Consider the following 23,113-nt stretch of genomic DNA (forward strand, 5'->3'; position numbering starts at 1 on the left):
CGAACCTGGGTTCCCTAACTGCGAGGCAGCAGCGCTACCCACTGCTCCACCGTGCCGCCCCTGAGAGGCAGATGTTGTGCAAAAAAAAACGGATACAAAACACTGATATAAAGGAAAGTAAATGTCTTCATGACACACAGATATTCGATACTTCCTAGTAAGTAAAGTGCCACCTCTAGTCCTTTGACTGATGCTTACTGCATGATAAAATGGAACAGCAAGTGTAAAAATATATCACTGAATATTGCAGCATTTAACAAATTACTGTGAAAACCTTTATCACTGATAAAAAAAAAGTTTCTACCTGTCATGCAAGCAGCTATAGACACATAATATTGGTGTAGTTTTTGATTTTTATCTTTTTATTGATACATGAAAGCACCTATTATTCAGTTTCATTTCTGATGTAGCTGCTCAAGGTCCACTTAGCACTTAGTCATATTTTGTAAGAATTAAAGCACATAAACAATTTTTTTAATAGATTCTGGCTTAGTTCAGTCCTGTAATGTGGTTCAGAAAATAAATCCTTCTAGGTATTTTTTTAATGATCCCACTATTTTTTTTTTTCAGGGTTACAGAAGACAGCATCAGGTGCTAGGCAGGAGCCACCAACACCAGGTACTCTTATTCATATGAGTTGCTAGTTACCCCAACATACACATTTTTTGGGATGTGGGAGGAAAGATCCTTCTCAGAAAGAGAAGAGAAGGGGCCTAAATTGCCCCGAAAGCTTGCATATTGTAATCTTTTTAGTTAGCTAATAAAAGGTGTAATTTTGCTTGTCTTCTCCCTTGAACCTATTCAGAAAGTGTGATTAGTTAAAGCAGCATGTCAGTAGAATATCCATCCATCCATCCATTATCCAAACCGCTATATCCTAACTACAGAGTCACGGGGTCTGCTGGAGCCAATCCCAGCCAACACAGGGCGCAAGGCAGGAAACAAACCCCGGGCAGGTTGCCAGCCCAACACAGGGCACATCCACACACCAAGCACATACTAGGGACAATTTAGAATCGCCACTGCACCTAACTTGCATGTCTTTGGACTGTGGGAGGAAACCAGAGTACCTGGAGGAAACTCATGCAGACACAGGGAGAACATGCAAACTCCACGCAGGGAGGACCCGGGAAGTGAATCCGGTTCTCCTAACTTGAAGGCAGCAGCGCTACCCACTGTATAAGCTGCCTTATACAGGGTTGATTCTTTCTTTGCACTCAGTGTAAATGGACTGTTTTGGCTGTGTGAAAACTCTTCTATGCATGGTCAGTAAGCCATTTTCTAACACGCTTATTCCTGAACAGGGTCATGGAGCGAGGGGGCTGAAGCCTATGCCAGCAAGCATAGAGTGAAAGGCACAAACAGGGCTGCCAGTCCATTGCAGGGCAAACACACTCGCACAATCCGCCTAACTTGCATGTCTTTGAACTGTGTGAGGAACGCGGAGCACCAAGTGGAAACACATGCAGACATGGAGAGAACATACAAACTCCATGCGGTCTTCCAGGTAAGGTCAACTCTAATAAATGGATGGATGAATGAAGGGCTACCCATAGTTAGGACCTTCAAAGTTCATTTAAGACTTAGTTTCATTTTGGGTGCCCCTAAGGTCACCATACATAGTATTCAGACCCTTTCATTTTCTGCACTCTTTATTGTGTTGTAGATTTAACGTTAAATGGATAAATTTGCCATTTTGCCCATAAATCTATACTCAATAACCCGTAATTAAAAAAAAACTAAAGCATGTTTTCAGAAATGTTTGCAATTTTATTAAAAATTAAAAACTGAAATTTCTTATTCATATAAGAATTCAGACCCTTTGCTGTGGCTCTCCAAGTTGTGGTCAGGTGCATTCTGCTTGCTTTAAGTCTCCTTAAGATGTTTCTAGAACTTGATGGGCATCCACGTGTGGCAAATTGTAATGATTGGACTTTGTTTAGAAAGGTACATGTCTGTGTATATAAGGTCCGACAATTCACACTGTATATCACGACTAAAACTACTCAGTGCAAGGGTATAAAATCATTTCTAAAGCTTCGAGTCTTCCCAGAAGCACTGTGGCCTAATTAGTTGTGAAATGGAAGAAGATTTGATCCAACAGGACTCTTTTTAGAGTTGGCTGTTTGGCCGAACCATGTGACAGCGTGAAAAGAGTCTGGGTCAGGGAAGAACCAAGAACCCAATGCTCCCTGTACAGCTTCAGAAGAGCTGCCAGTCATTTAAGTTTAAGTGGCTAGACAGAAGTCACTCTTTTGAGTAAAAGACATATGATAGGTTGAAGGATTCTGAGAGCATGAGGACAATGATTTTCTGATCTGAGGAGACAAAAACTGAAGTCTTTGGTCAGAGCACTGATACTGGGATACTGAGTTGAGACTGATGGGCAAAAATGGCAAAAGTATTCATTTAAAATTAAATCTGCAATGCAAGAAAGTGGGCAAAAAAAGTGAAGGGCCTGAATACTCTCTGATTCCACTGTATATGTTGCTGTAAAAAGGAATTATTTTAGGACCAAGAATAATGCCAAAGTAATTAATATAACTGAAAAGCAAATGTACTGAATAACGTCACCAGCAACAGGTAATGCAAATGAGAATGTGTTACTGAAAGACACAAAATCAAATGGACAACCACCTCTACCCATGCACCTCACTCCCCATCACATGCCAGATATCAGTAATTTTAAGAAAGAAGGGGAATTTGAGAGGCAGATCCATCCATCCATTATCCAGCCCACTATATCCTAACTACAGGGTCACGGGGGTCTGCTGGAGCCAATCTCAGCCAACACAGGATGCAAGGCAGGAAGCAAACCCCGGGCAGGGTGCCAGCCCACCGCAGGACGCGCACACACACACCCCCACACACCAAGCACACACGAGGGACAATTTAGAATCACCAATGCACCTAACCTGCAAGTCTTTGGACTGTGGGAGGAAACCCACACAGACATGGGGAGAACATGCAAGCTCCATGCAGGGAGGACCTGGAAAGCAATCAATCAATCAACATTTATTTATATAGCACATATTCATACAAAAAAAATGTAGCTCAAAGTGCTTTACAAAATGAATAGAGAAATAGAAGACGCAATAAAAGATAAACATAAGTCAACATTAATTAACATAGAATAAGAGTAAGGCCTGATGGCCAGGGTGGACAGAAAAAACAAAAAAAAACTCCAAAGGCTGGAGAAAAAAATAAAATCTGTAGGGGTTCCAGACCAAGAGACCGCCCAGTCCCCTCTGGGCATTCTACCTAACATAAATCAAACAGTCCTCTTTGTATTTAGCGTTTTCATGGAAGGACCTGATGATGATGGTCACGTAGACTTCTGGCTTTCAGTCCATCAATGTAGGAACATCATGATGCTTTGAGTAGGTGGTGGTGGCGCAGGCCGCCACCACAAAGAAACCGGAAAAAGAAACAGAAGAGAGAGTAGGGGTCAGTACGGATTTTAGAGCCACCATGAATAGTTATTATGAAGAATTGAACATACAGAGTATCAGTATTAAGTTAAAGTGAAGTTATAAAAAGGCCATGTTAAAGTAATGTGTTTTCAGCAGTGTTTTAAAGTGCTCCACTGTATTTGCCTGGCGAATTCCTATTGGCAGGCTATTCCAGATTTTAGGTGCATAACAGCAGAAGGCAGCCTCACCACTTCTTTTAAGTTTAGCTTTTGGAATTATAAGGAGACACTCATTTGAAGATCTAAGGTTACGATTTGGAATATAACGTGTCAGGCATTCCGATATATAAGATGGAGCGAGATTATTTAAGGCTTTATAAACCATAAGCAGTATTTTAAAGTCAATCCTGAATGACACAGGCAACCAGTGTAGTGACATCAAAACTGGAGAAATGTGTTCGGATTTTCTTTTCCCAGTTAGGATTCTAGCAGCTGCATTCTGCACTCGTTGCAAATGATTTATGTCTTTTTTGGGTAGTCCTGAGAGGAGTGCGTTACAGTAATCTAGTCTACTGAAAACAAAAGCGTGAATTAATTTCTCAGCATCTTTCAATGATATAAGAGGTCTAACTTTAGCTATGTTTCTTAAGTGAAAAATGCTGTCCTAGTGGTCTGATGAATATGCGATTTAAAATTCAGATTACAGTCAACGGTTACCCCTAAATTTTTTACTTCCGTCTTAACTTTTAATCCTAGTGCATTAAGTTTATTTCTGATAACCTCGCTGAATCCATTATTGCCAATTACCAAAATTTCAGTTTTCTCTTTATTTAGTTTGAGAAAATTACTATTCATCCATTCAGAAATACCAGTAAGACATTGTGTTAGTGTATCGAAAGAGTCGGAGTCATCAGGTGCTATTGATAAGTACAGCTGTGTGTCATCAGCATAGCTGTGGTAGCTCACATTGTAACCTGAGATAATCTGACCTAACGGAAGCATGTAGATTGAGAATAACAGCGGACCCAGGATAGAGCCTTGTGGAACACCATATCGGATATCATGTGTCTTTGAGATTTGAATACCACAACTCACAAAGAATTTTCTCCCTGCCAGGTAGGATTCAAACCAATTTAAGACACTGCCAGAGAGGCCCACCCATTGACTAAGGCGATTTCTAAGAATATTATGATCAATGGTGTCAAATGCAGCACTCAGATCTAAGAGGATGAGAACAGATAAATGGCCTCTGTCTGCATTTACCACAAGTCATTTACTACTTTAACAAGTGCAGTTTCTGTACTGTGATTTGTTCTGAAGCCTGACTGAAAAGTATCTAGAATAGCATGTTTTTTGAGGTGGTCATTTAACTGCATAATGACTGCCTTCTCTAGAATTTTACTTAAGAAGGGTAGGTTAGAAATGGGTCTAAAATTTTCAAAGGCAGAGGGGTCAAGATTATGTTTCTTAAGAAGGGTTTAACTACAGCAGTCTTAAGACAGTCTGGAAAGACCCCCGTATCTAATGATGAATTTACTATGTCCAGAATATTGTCAATTAGAACGCCTGATATTTCTTTGAAAAACCTGGTTGGTATTGGATCAAGGACGCAGGTGGAGGGTTTCAGTTGAGAGATTATACTATGTAATTCAGGTAAATCTATCCTGGTGAAAGCATTTAATTTGTTTATAACGGAGTACCGGGGCTTTGGAGGTTCTGCAGTGTTGGGGAGATATACTATGTTATCTCTAATATCATTAATTTTTTGAGTGAAAAATACAGCAATGTTCTCACAGGTTTCACTGGAAGTATTCTGGGGGCATTCCTTTGTGTTACCTGGGTTTAACAGACGGTCAATTGTTGAAAATAAGATTCTGGGATTACTAGCATTGTTATTTATAATATTAGAGAAATAGCAGCGCCTCTCAAGACGGACAGTGTTATTGTATTCTGTTATTTTAACTTTTAATATTTCATAGTGGATAGTTAGTTTAGTTTTCGAACCCGGGTTCCCTAACTGCGAGGCAGCAGCGCTACCCACTGCGCCACCGTGCCGCCCCTGAGAGGCAGATGTTGTGCAAGAAAAAAAACGGATACAAAACACTGATATAAAGGAAAGTAAATGTCTTCATGACACACAGATATTCGATACTTCCTAGTAAGTAAAGTGCCACATCTAGTCCTTTGACCGATGCTTACTGCATGATAAAATATCGCAGCATTTAACAAATTACTTTGAAAACCTTTATCACTGATAAAAAAAAAGTTTCTACCTGTCATGCAAGCAGCTATAGACACATAATATTGGTGTAGTTTTTGATTTTTATCTTTTTATTGATACATGAAAGCACCTATTATTCAGTTTCATTTCTGATGTAGCTGCTCAAGGTCCACTTAGCACTTAGTCATATTTCGTAAGAATTAAAGCACATAAACAATTTTTTTAATAGATTCTGGCATAGTTCAGTCATGTAATGTGGTTCAGAAAATAAATCCTTCTAGGTATTTTTTTAATGATCCCACTATTTTTTTTTTCAGGGTTATAGAAGACAGCATCAGGTGCTAGGCAGGAGCCACCAACACCAGGTACTCTTATTCATATGAGTTGCTAGTTACCCCAACATGCACATTTTTTGGGATGTGGGAGGAAAAATCCTTCTCAGAAAGAGAAAATGTGCAAATTCCCCACAGGCCGAGTCTTGACCGGACAGAAAAATGCCCTGCAGCACTGAGGAAATACTCATGAAAAAATCAAACAATGCATTTCTCATAGCGTGCCATAGCAGAGTGACAATAAATCAGGATATATATATAAAATAGTGTGACCATTGAAGGCACAGGGAAAAAGGGCCTTTATGTTTTATAGCATAATGGGTGTGGATTTATGAGTTTTTAAAATATCTGTATTGGTTAGAAATGTACCAGAGAATATTAACAAAACTCCCAGTGATCTCACAAATGGAGATTACGAAGAAATGCAGGAGCACTACAATGGCCCCACTTCAGTATGTCTTCTATCTCATCATATTCTTGCCCCTCCCGTTTCATGATTTTGTCCATTTTCAGGCCTCTCATCTGCTGTTGCCTTGTCACGTCAACTACTTGAACAGCATTCTAAATTTGCTATAAATGATCTGCCTCATTGGTCCCTCAACTTCTCACTTATATGTTTGACCATGGTCTTTCACACTTTCAGTTCAGTTAGATACAGGTCACTTTTCATCTGGTCAGTCCTCTCGATCCGCCAAGCAGGACTACCTGTAGATCCAATCCCTATATGCTGGCACAGGGCTTCCTTATTAAATTTATTTATTAATGATTAACCTGTTGTTCTAGAGGACTGGCAGACATAGAACAAGTTTTCTGTTGACAATGGCACAACTGTATCTTAATTTGCATTGTAATAATGTCTAAAAAATTCATTTGTTCTTATCTGAAAGAGTCCACAAGGTAGAGTCACTCAATATGGATGTAAAACAAATATACAAATCAGAAAAAGAGGAAGCTATTTGATCAGTTTACTGCAGGTTTTTAGATGCAGTCCATCCAACCATGGATCTACATGTATTTATTTCGAAAGAAAGTGGCACAGTGGTTAGCTGCTACTTTACTGAGAAGAGCTAGGGTTTGAATCTCAGTTTGGTTACTTTCTATATGGAACTTACACTTTTACTGGATTTTCATTTCCACATCCTAAAGGTGGACAGGTTAGGTTAATTAAAGACTTTGAATTGCCCTGGCTTCAATGATTGTGACTGTGACTTGTGATGGTTCCTGCTTAAAACCTACTAATGTAAAAAGCAATTTCAGAAACTGAGCTAGTGAATGAAAGGATTAGTTTGAACGCATTTATTAAGAAGTTAGAAAATTTAAACATGGCGTAACATTCAGGTACACTCGGCAACTAAGTTAACTGATATTGAAGTTGAAGTATTTCACACAATATCTTTCATACACAGCAGATTCCAATTCAAGTGATGTGAAAATGGTGTTTATTGACAGAACTTGTTAGTGGTGGAGTGCCTGTGACTAACTGTTGTTCAGTTTTCTTAAACATAACAAGTATACCAGAATAGCACTCAATAATTAGCAATTGAAACATATCTGTTAATACAAATTGAACAATGCTAGCATAACCTCACTATCAATATTACCATATGAAAGGAGAAAAGCACCTGAAATAAGTTCCTTGCCTAGCTATGGACATTAGTTCAAACACAGTAATTTGTTATAATTATGGAAACGAGTAAGAACTTGAATCTACACTGTGTGCACAATTATTAGGCAAGTGAGTATTTTGACCATATCATCATTTTTAATGCATATATTCCAACTCCAAGCTGTATTAACTTGAATGCTTATTGGATTTAAGCACGTCAGGTGATGTGTATTTGTGTAATGAGTGAGGGTGTGGCCTAAGGAGATCAACACCCTATATCAAGGTGTGCAGAATTATTAGGCAGCTAGTTTTCCTCAGGCAAAATGGGCCAAAAAAGAGATTTAACTGACTCTGAAAAGTCAAAAATTGTAAAAAGTCTTTCAGAGGGATGCAGCACTTTTGGAATTGCTAAGATATTGGTGTGTGATCACAGAACCATCAAACATTTTGTTGCAAATAGTCAACAGGGTCGCAAGAAACGTGTTGAGAACAAAAGACGCAAATTAGCTGCCAAAGATTTGAGAAGAATCAAACGTGAAGCTACCAGGAACCCATTATCCTCCAGTACTTTCATATTCCAGAGCTGCAACCTACCTGGAGTGCCCAGAAGTACAAGGTGTTCAGTGCTCAAAGACATGGCCAAGGTAAGGAGGGCTGAAACCCAACCACCACTGAACAAGAAACATAAGTTGAAACGTCAAAACTGGGCCAAGAAATATCTGAAGACAGATTTTTTTCAAAGGTTTTATGGACCGATGAGATGAGAGTGACTCTTGATGGACCAGATGGATGGACCTGTGGATCAGTAATGGGCACAGAGCTCCACTCCAACGTGGAGGTGGGGTACTGGTATGAGCTGGTATTTTTAAAGATGAGCTAGTTGGACCTTTTTGCATTGAAGATGAACTCAAAATCAACTCCCAAACCTACTGCCAGTTTTTCGAAGACACTTTCTTCAAACAGTGATACAGGAAAAAGACCATGATTTTTATGCAGGCCAATGCTCCATCACTTGCATCAAAGTTCTCCACTGCGTGGCCAGCCAGTAAAGGCCTTAAAGATGAAGGAATAATGACATGGCCCTTCCTCATCTGACCTAAACCCTATCGAGAACTTGTGGGCACTTCTTAAACGCTAGATTTACGGGGGAGAAAAACAATACACCTCTCTGAAGAGTGTCTGGGAGGCTGTAGTCACTGCTCCACAAAAAGCTGATCGTCAACAGATCAAGAAACTGACAGACTCCATGAATGGAAAGGCTTATGACTGTTATTGGAAAGAAGGGTGGCTATATTGGTCATTGATTGATTGATTTATTTTTTTTGAAATGTCAGAGATGTTTATTTGTAAATTTTGAGGTGTTTGTTTATTATTCTCACTATAACAGATGAAAATAAACAAGTGAGATGGGAAAATTTTCATTTTTCCTTTAGGCCTTGTTCACACGGGCGTTAAAATCGAGCGTTTTTTTTGCGTTCGTAGTGTCCGGTGAGCGCGGATCAAGCGGCGAGTGTTTTCTACACGTAGGAGTCAATGAGAGTGTTCACACGGGCTTTGGTGACGTGCGTTTGTCCGGCTGCGTGTTAATACGGCATCACAAAAACGTTGCATGCAGCTTTTTCTTGGCGTTCAAAACCCAACGAACGCAAGGAAACCGCTTCTAGTTCATTTTCTGCGCGTTTATTTTACGCTTCGGAGTAGCGGGGGGGTGCATTTCAGTGCATAACACCGGTGTAAGCGCACACTCGACTACTGTTTCCTTACCTCAAAGTGGTAAGTAGTGTTTCTTCAGGGCCAACACCAAGTCGCATATTGGTTGATCGGTGTGCAATGTGGCATTGCACCAGCTGCAGCAGACAATCAAAAGTGGAAACCGACATCCGACAGTAATTAAAAAACTTGCGTGGAAATTTTCGCATTTCCTCATAAAGCACAAAAAAACTTCCTTTAACCCGACGTTGTGCAGTCAGAGGATGAACCCAGTAGCGCCGATTTTTTCTCTCCCTACGTCGCCATATTACGAGTATTTTTTAAAACAAGAAGATTAATATCTAACATAGCAAAATGGTCCATATTGAAAGGAGGCACCTCAAATAAAATGACAAGGGCTTTCATATCCAGTTCCCGACACTGCCTCCACAGGTTAACACACAAACTACAATTTGGGCTGCAGGCTGGCGTTAGACAGAGACAAACGAACGCTGGTGTAGAAGTCAATCGATCGCCACCACAAAATGCAACATAAACGTCTAGGACGTTCAGAGGAAGTTCGTTTATCCAAAAACTTAACGCCCGTGTGAACGAGGCCTAAGTTGCATAATAAATCTGCACACTAATAGTTGCCTAATAATTGTGCGCAAATATGTATTCCCCTGATGATGTTCACACTCACATTTCCGTTGTGAAACATTCAGGTTTCAGGTTTATTAACATTTTGGATTGACTGATAGCACTGTGTTTGTTCCATATTAAAATTAATCCTCAAAAATACAACTTGCCTAATAATTCTGCACTCCCTGTATTGTATAATGGGAATGTGAAAGGTGACCATTATGTTAAAGATTTTAATTCCAGTCTAAAGATACATGGAAGGAAAAGTGGCTCTTCGGATACAGGTAATGTGCACTCAGTCTGTTGTAAGGTATACTGCTATGCAGTCAGCATGGCGCAAACTGTAACCCAGCCTTGTTCTTGCTATTAACATCCAGCGTGATCCTTGTTGCATGTCCAGATCGTCTTATTAGAAATCCATGCTGTGTTTATATCAGCATTCCCATGTTATTAATTAGTTCAAACACTGTTTAGCTGCAGATTGATAATGTTGGTTTGTTACAATAATAATCTGCAAATATTATTAGTTCAGTCAATTCAGTCTTATATATGCATAAATAGCTGTTTCCTCCTCCCATTTATTTACAGAGAAATAAAGCAGCAGGAGAAGGGGACTACTTGTTTTCCTCTAGGGGGTGTTAGCTCCCTGGTTGGAATTAGTTCTTTTAGAATTTCAGCGTCTTAAGTAACCCGAAACCATATAGATATAATATTAAAAAGTGATACCCCTCCCTTAGTGATACGGTGGTAAGAAATCACATAAAAGAAAATAACTTAGCTTTCTTTAATGACGATTTACGCGGCATAAAAGACGGGAAGCCATGACAAGACCTTTGTGTAGAGTCTGCCATTTTCGTCACTGCGCTGGAAGGACTTTCAGGATCAGATGACGTAATCTCCCATCCATCCGTCGGCTTCAAAGGTGTGCCGGGCAATGTTCCAAGGCTTTATACTCTTTCTCCATGTGCAGGCCCCCACTTAGGTGAATAATACAATTTCAAACAAGGAAAATAAGATCAAATGTCATGCTGACTCACAGAAATAGTACAATGCCCATTTTTGTAGTTGTCCCTTTCTTGTCTTCTAATGCTTGCCTAGCAGTTCTAAATGATGGGCACCTGTGTGCTAAATCTGGCCTTGCGTTAGCTGTACATGTGAGTGGATTTATAAAATATTTTTTGTACAGAGCACACTGAATATTCAACTTATGTAATTATTACACTACTGAGCTGAGCTGATTGTGCGCACACCGTACTCAGCATCTGACTTGTATTGGGCATATGAGCAGCTGTCAGATGAATAAAATATGAAAATATACAAAATCTACAAGTTCAAGCAACCTCTCTCAAGGTAAAATTGAAACAATAAACTATTTCCTAGTTGAAGTTGCACTGATCATTTTTCTGTTTTATGATAAATGACTTTGCACATTCACTAATGCTTTTCAATGGGAGATTTAGACATTTTAAAACTGTGTACAACACAATCTGTTCGAGATATCTCAATGAAAATTTGAACTGTCTCGACAACTTGCCTTGAAGAATAAGAGTGCCACATTTCAACAAAATTGATACATGGGGAGCCTAAGTTATTTCAGGGATACAAACAGACAGACATGGTTATCACAATAGGTATTTTGTGCATTTTAAGAGAACACACGTAGAAACTTGTGGCTAATGATGGCAAGACTGTTGCCCCACTCCAGTGAGAGCTCAGACGAACAGAAGTGATTTTCTACTCCTTATTGTTAAATGTCCTTTCATGGTAACTGTAGAAGCTTGGCAAGTATAAATGATGTGAAATTGCTTTTGAGGCACCTAATGGCAGTCTTGGTTACAGAATAAGGGATTTGGCTGTAGAAAACCACAGATTCTAAAAATGATGAGTGATAATTAGCTTGACTGAGTTCAGCATTGCATTTCAGAAGCCTTCCACTGGAACCCTGGATATTCATCAGCTAATGGGATGGCACTCAAAGGCCAGTGAATGCACTGGGATATTTATCTACTTTGATACTGTCCTTGTCAAAAGACAAAGGTAAAGATCCATCATAATGCTCTACTATATCACAGCTTTTTTGTGCAACAAATAAGTATGAAATCCAATGAAAAATATAACATATTTGAGTTTTGGGGAAATAGTTTTTTTTAATCAAACATATATTTTTAAATATATTTGTGCTTTAGACAACACCCTTCATATCTTTCTGAGGCTCATATAAACTAGCTTCCTTGGTGATGTATGTTTAAGTTTATGGCCTGACTAATCTCCCAAGCATGTGAGCCAGTAAAAAGAACAATGAGTAGGAAAAAACATAAAGAGCTTGGATACTATGATTTTCTTTGTGCCATTGACTCCACTGCTGCCAGGAACTGCCTCGCCTTAATGTGTTATTCTGCAAGCAAATGTTGCTCTTTGTGAGGTTTGTATGCTCCTTTGGTTTTTAAGTCAGGGCAGGGCAGCAAAGTACATAATTAAAGTAGCTGTTTATAATCCAAGGTCAGCATGTTGTTTTTTCTGTAAAGATCATACAGCATATCTTCAAATGTTTCCTGATCGGTATGACACTGACCTCAGATGACACTATTGATTGTAGTGCACTGAGGTCAATTATTAAAATGTCTTGTCTCTCATAAACTTTTAAAAACATATTTCCCAACCAAAAGTCGACTTTTGTGGTAAGTCAGTCTAAATGGATGACTCATCTAATTAACACCAGTACACCATAGTAGAGATTACTTTAGTTCAAGTGTACTAAGAGGATGGGCCACCACATGAAGCAATTTTCAGTTTAAGATTGTGAAATCTCTTGGATGTAAGCCTAAATATCATATAGCAGGGTGTAACCGCTGGCAAATAAATGACTTACTTTCATAAAGATTTTGATCAAAACCAACATTGAAGATTAAATCTGAAAGTAGAAGTTGTAGGCATCAGAGATAACAAGCAAATTTGTATCTCAGGAGATAAAGAGTACAGCTAAGAGGAGAATGTTCCTTGTCGAGTGAGATCATCAGTGGAGTCCCTCAGGGGTCTGTCCTTGGACTGTTATTTTTTCTGATTTATATTAATGACATGGATTCTGGTAATGTTTGTAAACTCGTGAAATTCACAAGTGATACTAAAATAGATGGTAAGGCAGGAACTAAGGAGGCAGCAAAAAGTCAAAAAGCCTTGGACTAGCTTCAGAACTTGGAAAATGCTGTATATAGAAAAGTACAAGGTGCTACACATCAATTATAAATACAAGATGGGTGACACCATCCTACAAGAAGCCGCCTTTGAAAAGGATTTAGGGGTTTATATTGACACAATGTTTTCATCATCTAAGCAAATTGCAGAATGTGATTAAAAAGTCAAATACAATTTTAGATTATATAGTAAAATCTATTAAACATAAGGGACATTATGTTCAGACTGTATTACATAGTAAGAGCACATCTGGAGTATTATGTGCGGTTCTAGTCACCACCCTACAAAATAGACAGAGCAGCTGTGCAGAGGTGAGCAATGATAAGGATATGTCCTACTCTGACAGACACAGAGAGTTAGATCTTTTTAGTTCCAAGCAGAAGAGACTGCATGGGGTCCTAATCCTGGTAAAGTAGATCCGGCAGAATGTTTTCAGCTGAACAGTGAATCACGTTCTTCAGAAGACCAGTGGAAATTAAGGGGAAGTGCATTTAGGATTGAAGCCAGAGTTGAGGAAATCTGGAACAAACTACCGAGTCATGTAGTTGAAGCAGAAATCTTGAGAAGAAGAAGTATGTGAATGAGATACTGGGACAGCTTAGCTATTAACTAAACAAACAAACTTGATGGACTTAACAGTCACCCCTTTTCTGTCAAACGTCTTATGTTCTCTCATGATATTTTAGGGAGCTTTTCCGATGATACATTCAAATGTGTAGAGAGAAAGTCGGCTTGATATTAGATACAGCGTTATCCCAAAACTCAAATAGAATTCTGACCTTATGCATGAGTATCATCCACATTCCAAAGAAATATACTTTCATCCCATCACTCAGCACAGCACACTTGGACAGGAAAAGGAACACTAGGAGGTGGGGTTTCATTCAAACATCAGTAAGTAATGGTCATCTGCCTGTAGGAATTACAATATGTGCGCATTCAATTGGTCTTTCCATGCAAAGATAACTCCCAGGACCAGTTAGCATTACTACTCAAAGATTTTTGGTATATTCCTTGCATACCATTTTCCCCATATACCACAAACACATTGGAAGCATGGTGAACTATAAAAAAGAAAGCTCAGTGATGTAAATTATTTGGAAAAATTACATGTTTAATTATTATTATTGTACAAAAACATTGTTTTAATTTTGGTATGTAACACTTGAATGAAATATAATGATTTACATCATGAGGTAGAACCACCTAATGAGCAAAAATAGTTGCATCAGATATTTGAAATATTAAAATGTATTATTTAAATTAAATATTTAAAGTCTAAATATTCTTGATTGTAATAGAAATCTGTCATTTTTTACCCTCTGATGGAGGTCTACAGAGGACTAGATCCTTAGTGAAGGTTCAACAGTAGTCTAAAAATGACACTCTACATGCCTATATTACTGATTCTCATTTTTTCAAAGTTTTATGAAAAGGACTAACTTTGACCTCATGTATCCCATTAAGGGGTAATTAAAGTGGTCCAAAAAATTCCTAAAAGGGGTCCAAAAGGGAACAGAACCAAACACCTTGATGTTGTGCGTAACAAAATGAGTTGAATAGTACATGTGGGTTTCTTTTGTAATGGTGAGTCATGAGGTGCTGGACAAAAAATATGTAGTGATTTTGAAGCGTTCGTAAGTAATTCACAAAATGGTGTCAGGAAAAAAAGAATTGACATGACCAGTGTCTGCACCCTAAGCTCAACTTCTCCTTGTCTAATATATTTTCTCCTGCTTCATGTGTTAACAAAATCATTCCTTCGATAGCACACCCTGATAATGGCATGGTCAAGCATTGTGTGTCATTACAAAACACATCAAAAGCTCCCCTTTTCTTTTTTACATTTTCCTGTGCATGTTTTTAAGTCTACCATTGTTAAGTAGTTTTTAATATCATATCATGATTTTTGTGCCTGTTTTCTTCTGCTTTAATATCTGCACGTTTCTTAACTTTTAAAACTGTGGATTTCAGATAAGATACATATTACTTTATGACTTCTTGTCCATGTTTGTAATCTGACTAGCTACCCCTTCAAGAACAACAAAACACTTTGTAGTCTAGCGGCTTGACCCTTCCTACAGGAAAGCCAGAGCTAAGGGGATGCACTTTGCAAACACCTGACACTTGTACAGTGCATTGCTTCTAATTGTCCCTGGCAGGGTTTTTTTTAAATCTTGTAATTTCATTATATATGTTTTAGCTTGATCTGAGTGGATATGTTAATGCAGATTGGAGGCACTATTTGGAACAATGCATATCTTCAACTTCTCAGCCTGGCCACTTTCTAAATGGAATATTCACATGGGTTTTTCAGGTGGTCCTGTTCCCTTCTACCCCAAAAAGATATTTGTGTTAGATTACTTGAGCCATCATTGGTAAACATGTTTGTGAGTTTGTCAGTGTATCTTTTGATGGACCTGATGTTTCTAGGGTAGGCCGTGGCTCCCAGTGACTCTGTGGCCGAGTAAGTGGGTTTGAAAAAAATGTTACAGCAATAACTAGCTTTTTTTTTTTCTTTTTTTAAATTAATTTTATTGATTTTATTGTAATTATTCCATACAAATAGATACATTTTTACAAAAAAATAGGATTGAAAACAAATTGACCCCCACCCCTGAGAAAGAGAGCATAGCCAACAAACTAAACCTTAAAAATAGTAAAAATGATTAAATTGATGAGTTTGTTAGGCGGATACAGATAAATGGAGAAGAAAAAGAAATGGGGAGAGAATCTACTTCCTCAGTGCTTTAAGAGCTTATTCTAAAATATTATTGTTTAGATCCTGCCAGGTTCTGAAAAAGTTCTGCACAGATCCTCTAAGTGAGAATTAGATTTTTTCCAATTTCAAATAATATAGAATATCAGTTACCCACTGACTTAAAAGAGGAAAGTTAGGATTCTTCCAGTTTAGCAAAACAAGTCTGCATGCCAATAGTGTAGTGACACCAATCACAGTTGGTTTGTCCTTCTCCACTTTAAGCCCATCTGGAAGAACACCAAACTAAGCTGTTAATATATTAGGAGGGATTGTGACACCAAGGCTGTCTGAAAGGCACTTAAAAAATTATTGTTCAGAATGGTGCAGGCCCAAAACATGTGACCCTGTGAGGCTGGAGCTTGAGTGCAGCGCTCAAAGGTTGGATCTTGCCCTGGAAACATTTTGGACAATTTCAATCAAGACAGATGTGCTCGATATATAATTTTGAGTTGAATAATTTTATGTTTTGCACATATGGAGCACGAATGAATTCTCTGCATTACTACCTTCCACTCCTTTTCTGATTTGTTGAGTGAGAGACCCTTTTCCCATTGTCCTCTTGGATCTTTAAAAGGGATGGACTGTAAAATATTTTATATATTGCAGAAATGAGTCCTCGAGACTGAGCAATATTTTTTCCAGCATAGATGAAGGTGGGAGATGAGGAAAACTGGGCAGGTTCTGTTTGACCAAGTTTCTGATTTGAAGATAGTGAAAGAAGTGTGTTGCTGGAAATTTTAATTTGGAATGTAATTGTTCATAGGATGCAAAGATGTTGTCCATATAAAGATCTCTAAGCAATTTAGTCCCAAATGTTTTCCAGATATTAAAAACTACATATGTTTGCGAGGGTTGAAAGAGGTGGTTCTCTTGCAGAGGTGCCACAGTTAAAAGATTCTCCATCTTGAAATGCTTTCTACATTGGTTCCATGTTATGAGTGAGTGAAGCACATTTGGGTTATAAGTATATTGGTGATAATTTGCATTTATTGGGGCACAAAGCAGGGAATATAGAAGTACTGCAGGATTTTATTTCTATTGCGGACCAAGCCTGTGTATGTTCATCTATTTATGTCCAGGTTTTTATAACTTGTATGTTTGCTGCCCAGTAATAAAACTGAAAGTTAGGTAGAGCCATGCCACCTTCTGCCTTAGGTCTTTGTAGAGTCATTCTTTGGATGTGTGGATGTTTTAGGTTCCAAATAAATTAGGTTATGGTTGAATCTAATTGCTTAAAGAATGATTTATTGATGTTTATTGGAATGTTTTGAAATAAAAAAAGAAGCTTAGGAAGGATATTCATCTTAACAACGTTAATTCTTCCAATTAGAGTAAGATGGAGGGTTGACGATCTATTCAAGTCTTGCTTAATTTTTTCCATACAGATGGCGAAATTTTGTTGATAAAGAGCTTTATGTTTACTTGTGATATTTATCCCTAGGTATTTAAACTTATCTGCAATAATAAAAGGGAAGGTGTCCAATCTAATATTGTATGCTTGAGAATTCACTGGAAAGAGCACATTTTTCAAATTAATTCTGAGACCAGAGATCTTTTGAAATTCTGTAAGTGCTGTTAAGACTGCAGGCACAGTATTTTCTGGGTCTGATATATACAAAAACCAAATCATCTGCATATAGAGAAATTTTCTGTTCCAGTCCTTCTCTGATAATCCCCTTTATTTGATAAGCATTACAACAGTAAACTGCCAGTGGTTCAATGGCGATTGCAAATAGCAGTGGTGACAAGGGGCATCCTTGTCTAGTACCACGTTCTAGTTTAAAGTACTGTAGTCTGAGCAAATGTTGTTAATAAAAACTGAAGCTTCTGGATTGGTATACAGTAGTTTGATCCATACACAAATATTCGGGCCAAACCCAACTTTCTCTAATGTAGTGAAAAGGTGGTTCCATTCAATCTTATCAAATGCTTTTTCTGCATCCAACAATAATGTAATGTATCCAGAAATGCATTAGCTTGTGTTTTGTCTTCTTTGAACTCATTAGAATATAAGGACTTATAGTAGTCTCTAAATGTGTGCATTATATTTTTATTGTCAATGATTTTATCTCCGTTCGTGTTGGTGATTGCTGGGATTGTATTGCAAACCTCTTGCTTGTGGATTTGTTGAGCTAAGAGCTTATTAGCTTTTTTTCCGTGTTCATAGTAATGATGTCTTGATTTAAAAATGAGTTGTTCAGTTTCTTTAGTTGTTAAGAGGTTGATCTCTTAATACAGAGCCTGTCTTTTCCTATGAAGAGCTTTACTTGGACACCTGGCATGTTCTTGATCTATTCTAGTAATTTCGCTGGTTAGCTCTGATACCTTCTTGGTTTCTAATTTATTTCTGTGGGAAAGATATGAAATAATCTGTCCCCTTAAGAAGGCCTTTAGAGTTTCCCAGAGTATTCCTGCAGAGACCTCTGAGGATGTATTTGTCTCTAGGAAGAAACTAATTTGTTTTGATATAAATTCTGTACAGTTCTCATCTGCTAATAGAAGTGGGTTAAGACGCCATCTGTGAGATGAGTATGTAGGGCATAATGCATCATACTTGCAAGATTTAATCGCAGGCAATAAATTATTATTTATAAAGAAATAATCAATTCTTGAGTAGCAATGATGCACTGGTGAGTAGAAGGAATATGTTCTTGAGTTTGGGTTTAGAAACCTCCAGGGGTCTGATAAGTTGTAGTTAAAAACTGTGCAATTGTCTTTGCAGTGTTAGATGTCATCCCCTCTGTGACAGGATACCTATCTAAGAGTGGATTTAAAATACAATTAAAGTCCTCAGCCATTATAATTTTATGAGTGTTCACATTGGGAATAGATGCAAATACATTTTGCATGAATCCCCTATCATCGACATTGGGTGCATAAACATTTATCAAAATCATTTTACAGTTAAATAAGTTGCCCATGACAATCACATATCTCCCTTCAGGATCATATACTACATCTGATGCCACAAATGAGACCCCCCATTTTGCCTCCCCACGTGAGGCTAGACCCCACTTCACAAAGTGCCAGTCCTCTGACATACCTAGAAACAGAACACGTCCAAAACAAAACAAGCCCCCCAGCAGCGGCATTTGAGGATTAAAAAGTAGAGATATCTATTGCCAATAAAGTCTAAATACTATAAGCATAAAATATAATCAACAGTCTTGAAATATTAAGACAGTAAACCCTGGGAATGGTGTTAAAAAGTGGCCCTGAATAAGCATAGTAAACCCTAATGCAATAATAACAATAACAATAAACCAAGGGTATGATCTTAAACAGTCTCCTTTAGAATAGTTAAAAACCAAGATAAATAAAAATAAAAAAAAGAAAGAACTACTTTAATTTCTTCCATACACACGCGTGTAATTGTAATTAAAACATAAACAAAAAGTGACAGAGAAGAAAAAGGATGTATAATTATGGTACCCGTATCATTGCAAGCAGATCAGACAGCAGGTAATATCTTCTTGCCATACCGTGACAGGATGCGACTCACTATCATATTTCAAAAAAGTGTCGGGATCAGCTTTCTTAACTCCTTTTCTGCTTCCTCCTTGCAGGAAAAGATTTGATATTTGTCTTGGGTATCCACTTTCAGTTTAGCAGGATACAAGAGGCTGTATCTGATATCGGCTTTCTGTAACCGCTGTTTAATGTTGTAAAAAGCTGCACGTTTAGCAGCTGTTGAGGGTGAGAAATCACGGAAAATACGAATGTGGTTCTTTTCAAATATAATCTCTTGTTTGTGTCTGAAAAGTGCCATTACGTTAAGCTTAAATTGTAATCTCTCGAAGCAGACAATTAAAGTCATAGGTTTAGAGGTATTTGATCCACGTATGCGATAAGCTGCTGATATCTCAGTATCTGATTTAAAATCCTCTCCAATTATTTTTGAGAATAGTTTAGTTACGAATGTCACTGGGTTTGGACTTTCACAGTCCTCAGGTAGACCTTCAATTCTAATATTATTTCTTCTGCATCCATCTTCCAAAACCACAAGTCTGTCTCCGAGTTTTTTGCATTCGGAATTTGCAGCTGTAGCTTTTCCATCGGCGTTAGATGCCAATTGTTCCGCTGTTTCAATTCAAGCTGTAAATGTCTGCTTAATGTCTTCCAGCTGATTGGCAACTTCTGTCATTTTAGACGCATTTTCCTGAATGTGTTCCTCAATTTTTATCAACATATCTTTATTTTCTCAACATATCTTTAAAGACTGCATCAAAACGATTATATATACGTTTTTCCAAGTCTTTATATTCCTGCCGCATCTCTTGCAGCTCCAGCCACAGTTTCTCATTTGTCTTCTCGATTGTCTTGAGCAAGCTATTTATTTATTTCTTCATTTTTTTCTGAATGTCTTTCTTGAGATCATTTATGACTGTGGCCAATTTTGCGATCATTTCCTTCGGTTCAGAGAAATCGTTTCGGCTTTCGTGCTCAATGGGTGAAGTGGAAGTCTCCGTTACAGCCAATGCTTCCAGCTCGCGAGGAGTAGATGAATACGTGGACTGCAAGGCCATCTCTAGTTTCAAGTGATCTTCTGGAATTGGTGAGCTATCGTGACCTGCATCACTTGCACCTTCGCTCCCATTTTCGCTCTCGACTAGAGATGATGCAGTGGAACGGGGTTCTGGGAAGTATGTGCTTTCGCCTGCCTGTTCCAGGTCAGCCTCTAAAAGGCTGTACCTTGCACTTGTACTTGGACCTGATGCCTGTCTAGACTTGGGTGTAGTTTTAGGTTTCTTTTCCGTTTCCTTCTGACCCCCTTTCTTGTTACTCATGTTTTTTATACTGTAGTAGAAACTCCCTAGGTTAGGTAAGTACAGGACACCTCGGGATAATAAGAAATAAGAGAAGAAATAAAGCCACTGCAGCTATATATATAATAGGGGGTTCGCCACCTGCTCTCTTCGCTTGCCAACCCCCCTGGCCTGTGCTACACGTCAGCCACTTCGCGTCTCTGCCTCTCACGTTGTGAAAAGGGCAGCTGAACGCACCCCAAGGAGATGTGGTCACTCCTCTGAAACCCCCTCTTAAACGTTGATTCACCGAGAAACAGACTTTTTTTTTACCTCCACTTTGCTTGATCAGCTGCTGGCTTGCTACTGTGCCATGCCATGTGATCTGCATCTCGTGCGGCGCTTCAAACATTTAAAAGCCTGTACAGCAGCTCTCCTACTCTTTGTCTTTTGATTCCGGCCCCGGGCTTGGTTAAATCTCTTGGCACATAGTCTCGTCTCGCGGGACGTGAGTTCTTGATATTTTTTAGTTTATAATTTTAAAACGGAATAAGAATCTGAAAATCTAACAACATCACATTAAAGTTCGATACATTCTGAAAAGAATGATACCAAACATATATACAGTATATAGGTTTTAAAATAAGCCCGATTTAAATCGTGACAAGAAATGTGACATTAAAACATCACATAAAATCGTTGCACAAAATTGTTGCACTTTTAGACTTAGGCTTATATATATATATATATACAGTGGTGTGAAAAACCATTTTCCCCCTTCCTGATTTCTTATTCTTTTGCATGTTTGTCACACAAAATGTTTCTGATCATCAAACACATTTAACCATTAGTCAAATATAACACAAGTAAACACAAAATGCAGTTTTTAAATGATGGTTTTTATTATTTAGGGAGAAAAAAAAATCCAAACCTACATGGCCCTGTGTGAAAAAGTATTTGCCCCTTGTTAAAAAATAACCTAACTGTGGTGTATCACACCTGAGTTCAATTTCCGTAGCCACCCCCAGGCCTGATTACTGCCACACCTGTTTCAATTAAGAAATCACTTAAATAGGAGCTGCCTGACACAGAGAAGTAGACCAAAAGCACCTCAAAAGCTAGACATCATGCCAAGATCCAAAGAAATTCAGGAACAAATGAGAACAGAAGTAATTGAGATCTATCAGTCTGGTAAAGGTTATAAAGCCATTTCTAAAACTTTGGGACTCCAGTGAACCACAGTGAGAGCCATTATCCACAAATGGCAAAAACATGGAACAGTGGTGAACCTTCCCAGGAGTGGCCGGCCGACCAAAATTACCCCAAGAGCGCAGAGACGACTCATCCGAGAGGTCACAAAAGACCCCAGGACAATGTCTAAAGAACTGCAGGCCTCACTTGCCTCAATTAAGGTCAGTGTTCACGACTCCACCATAAGAAAGAGACTGGGCAAAAACGGCCTGCATGGCAGATTTCCAAGACGCAAACCACTGTTAAGCAAAAGAACATTAGGGCTCATCTCAATTTTGCTAAGAAACATCTCAATGATTGCCAAGACTTTTGGGAAAATACCTTGTGGACTGATGAGACAAAAGTTGAACTTTTGGAAGGCAAATGTCCGTTACATCTGGCGTAAAAGGAACACAGCATTTCAGAAAAAGAACATCATACCAACAGTAAAATATGGTGGTGGTAGTGTGATGGTCTGGGGTTGTTTTGCTGCTTCAGGACCTGGAAGGCTTGCTGTGATAGATGGAACCATGAATTCTACTGTCTACCAAAAAATCCTGAAGGAGAATGTCCGGCCATCTGTTCGTCAACTCAAGCTGAAGCGATCTTGGGTGCTGCAACAGGACAATGACCCAAAACACACCAGCAAATCCACCTCTGAATGGCTGAAGAAAAACAAAATGAAGACTTTGGAGTGGCCTAGTCAAAGTCCTGACCTGAATCCAATTGAGATGCTATGGCATGACCTTAAAAAGGCGGTTCATGCTAGAAAACCCTCAAATAAAGCTGAATTACAACAGTTCTGCAAAGATGAGTGGGCCAAAATTCCTCCAGAGTGCTGTAAAAGTCTCATTGCAAGTTATCGCAAACGCTTCATTGCAGTTATTGCTACTAAGGGTGGCCCAACCAGTTATTAGGTTCAGGGGGCAATTACTTTTTTCACACAGGGCCATGTAGGTTTGGATTTTTTTTTCTCCCTAAATAATAAAAACCATCATTTAAAAACTGCATTTTGTGTTTACTTGTGTTATATTTGACTAATGGTTAAATGTGTTTGATGATCAGAAACATTTTGTGTGACAAACATGCAAAAGAATAAGAAATCAGGAAGGGGGCAAATAGTTTTTCACACCACTGTATATATATATATATTCAATTTGATTATTTAATGAATTTGCTTTGCAATCTTAGATTTTAGCTCCAAAACCTTTTCACCAATTAATATGTGCATTTCATCAATAGATCAGTGCTGTACTAAGTGTCAGATTTAGATATCTAAATGC

The 23,113-nt window shown here is 38.4% G+C and overlaps 1 protein-coding gene across 1 annotated transcript in view; it reads right to left on the bottom strand.

Annotated features, from left to right (window-relative positions):
* The window catches only part of muc3a (mucin 3A, cell surface associated), a 104,115-nt gene extending 83,734 nt beyond the window's left edge, over positions 1-20,381 (bottom strand). The window contains exon 1 of the mRNA XM_039749657.1: positions 20,241-20,381. Coding sequence (XP_039605591.1) covers positions 20,241-20,381 — 141 coding nt within the window. The remainder of the gene's footprint in view (positions 1-20,240) is intronic.
* Positions 20,382-23,113: the final 2,732 nt, after the last annotated feature.

This window comes from Polypterus senegalus, chromosome 3 (assembly GCF_016835505.1).
Source record: "Polypterus senegalus isolate Bchr_013 chromosome 3, ASM1683550v1, whole genome shotgun sequence".
In the NCBI taxonomy this organism is placed as follows: domain Eukaryota; kingdom Metazoa; phylum Chordata; class Cladistia; order Polypteriformes; family Polypteridae; genus Polypterus; species Polypterus senegalus.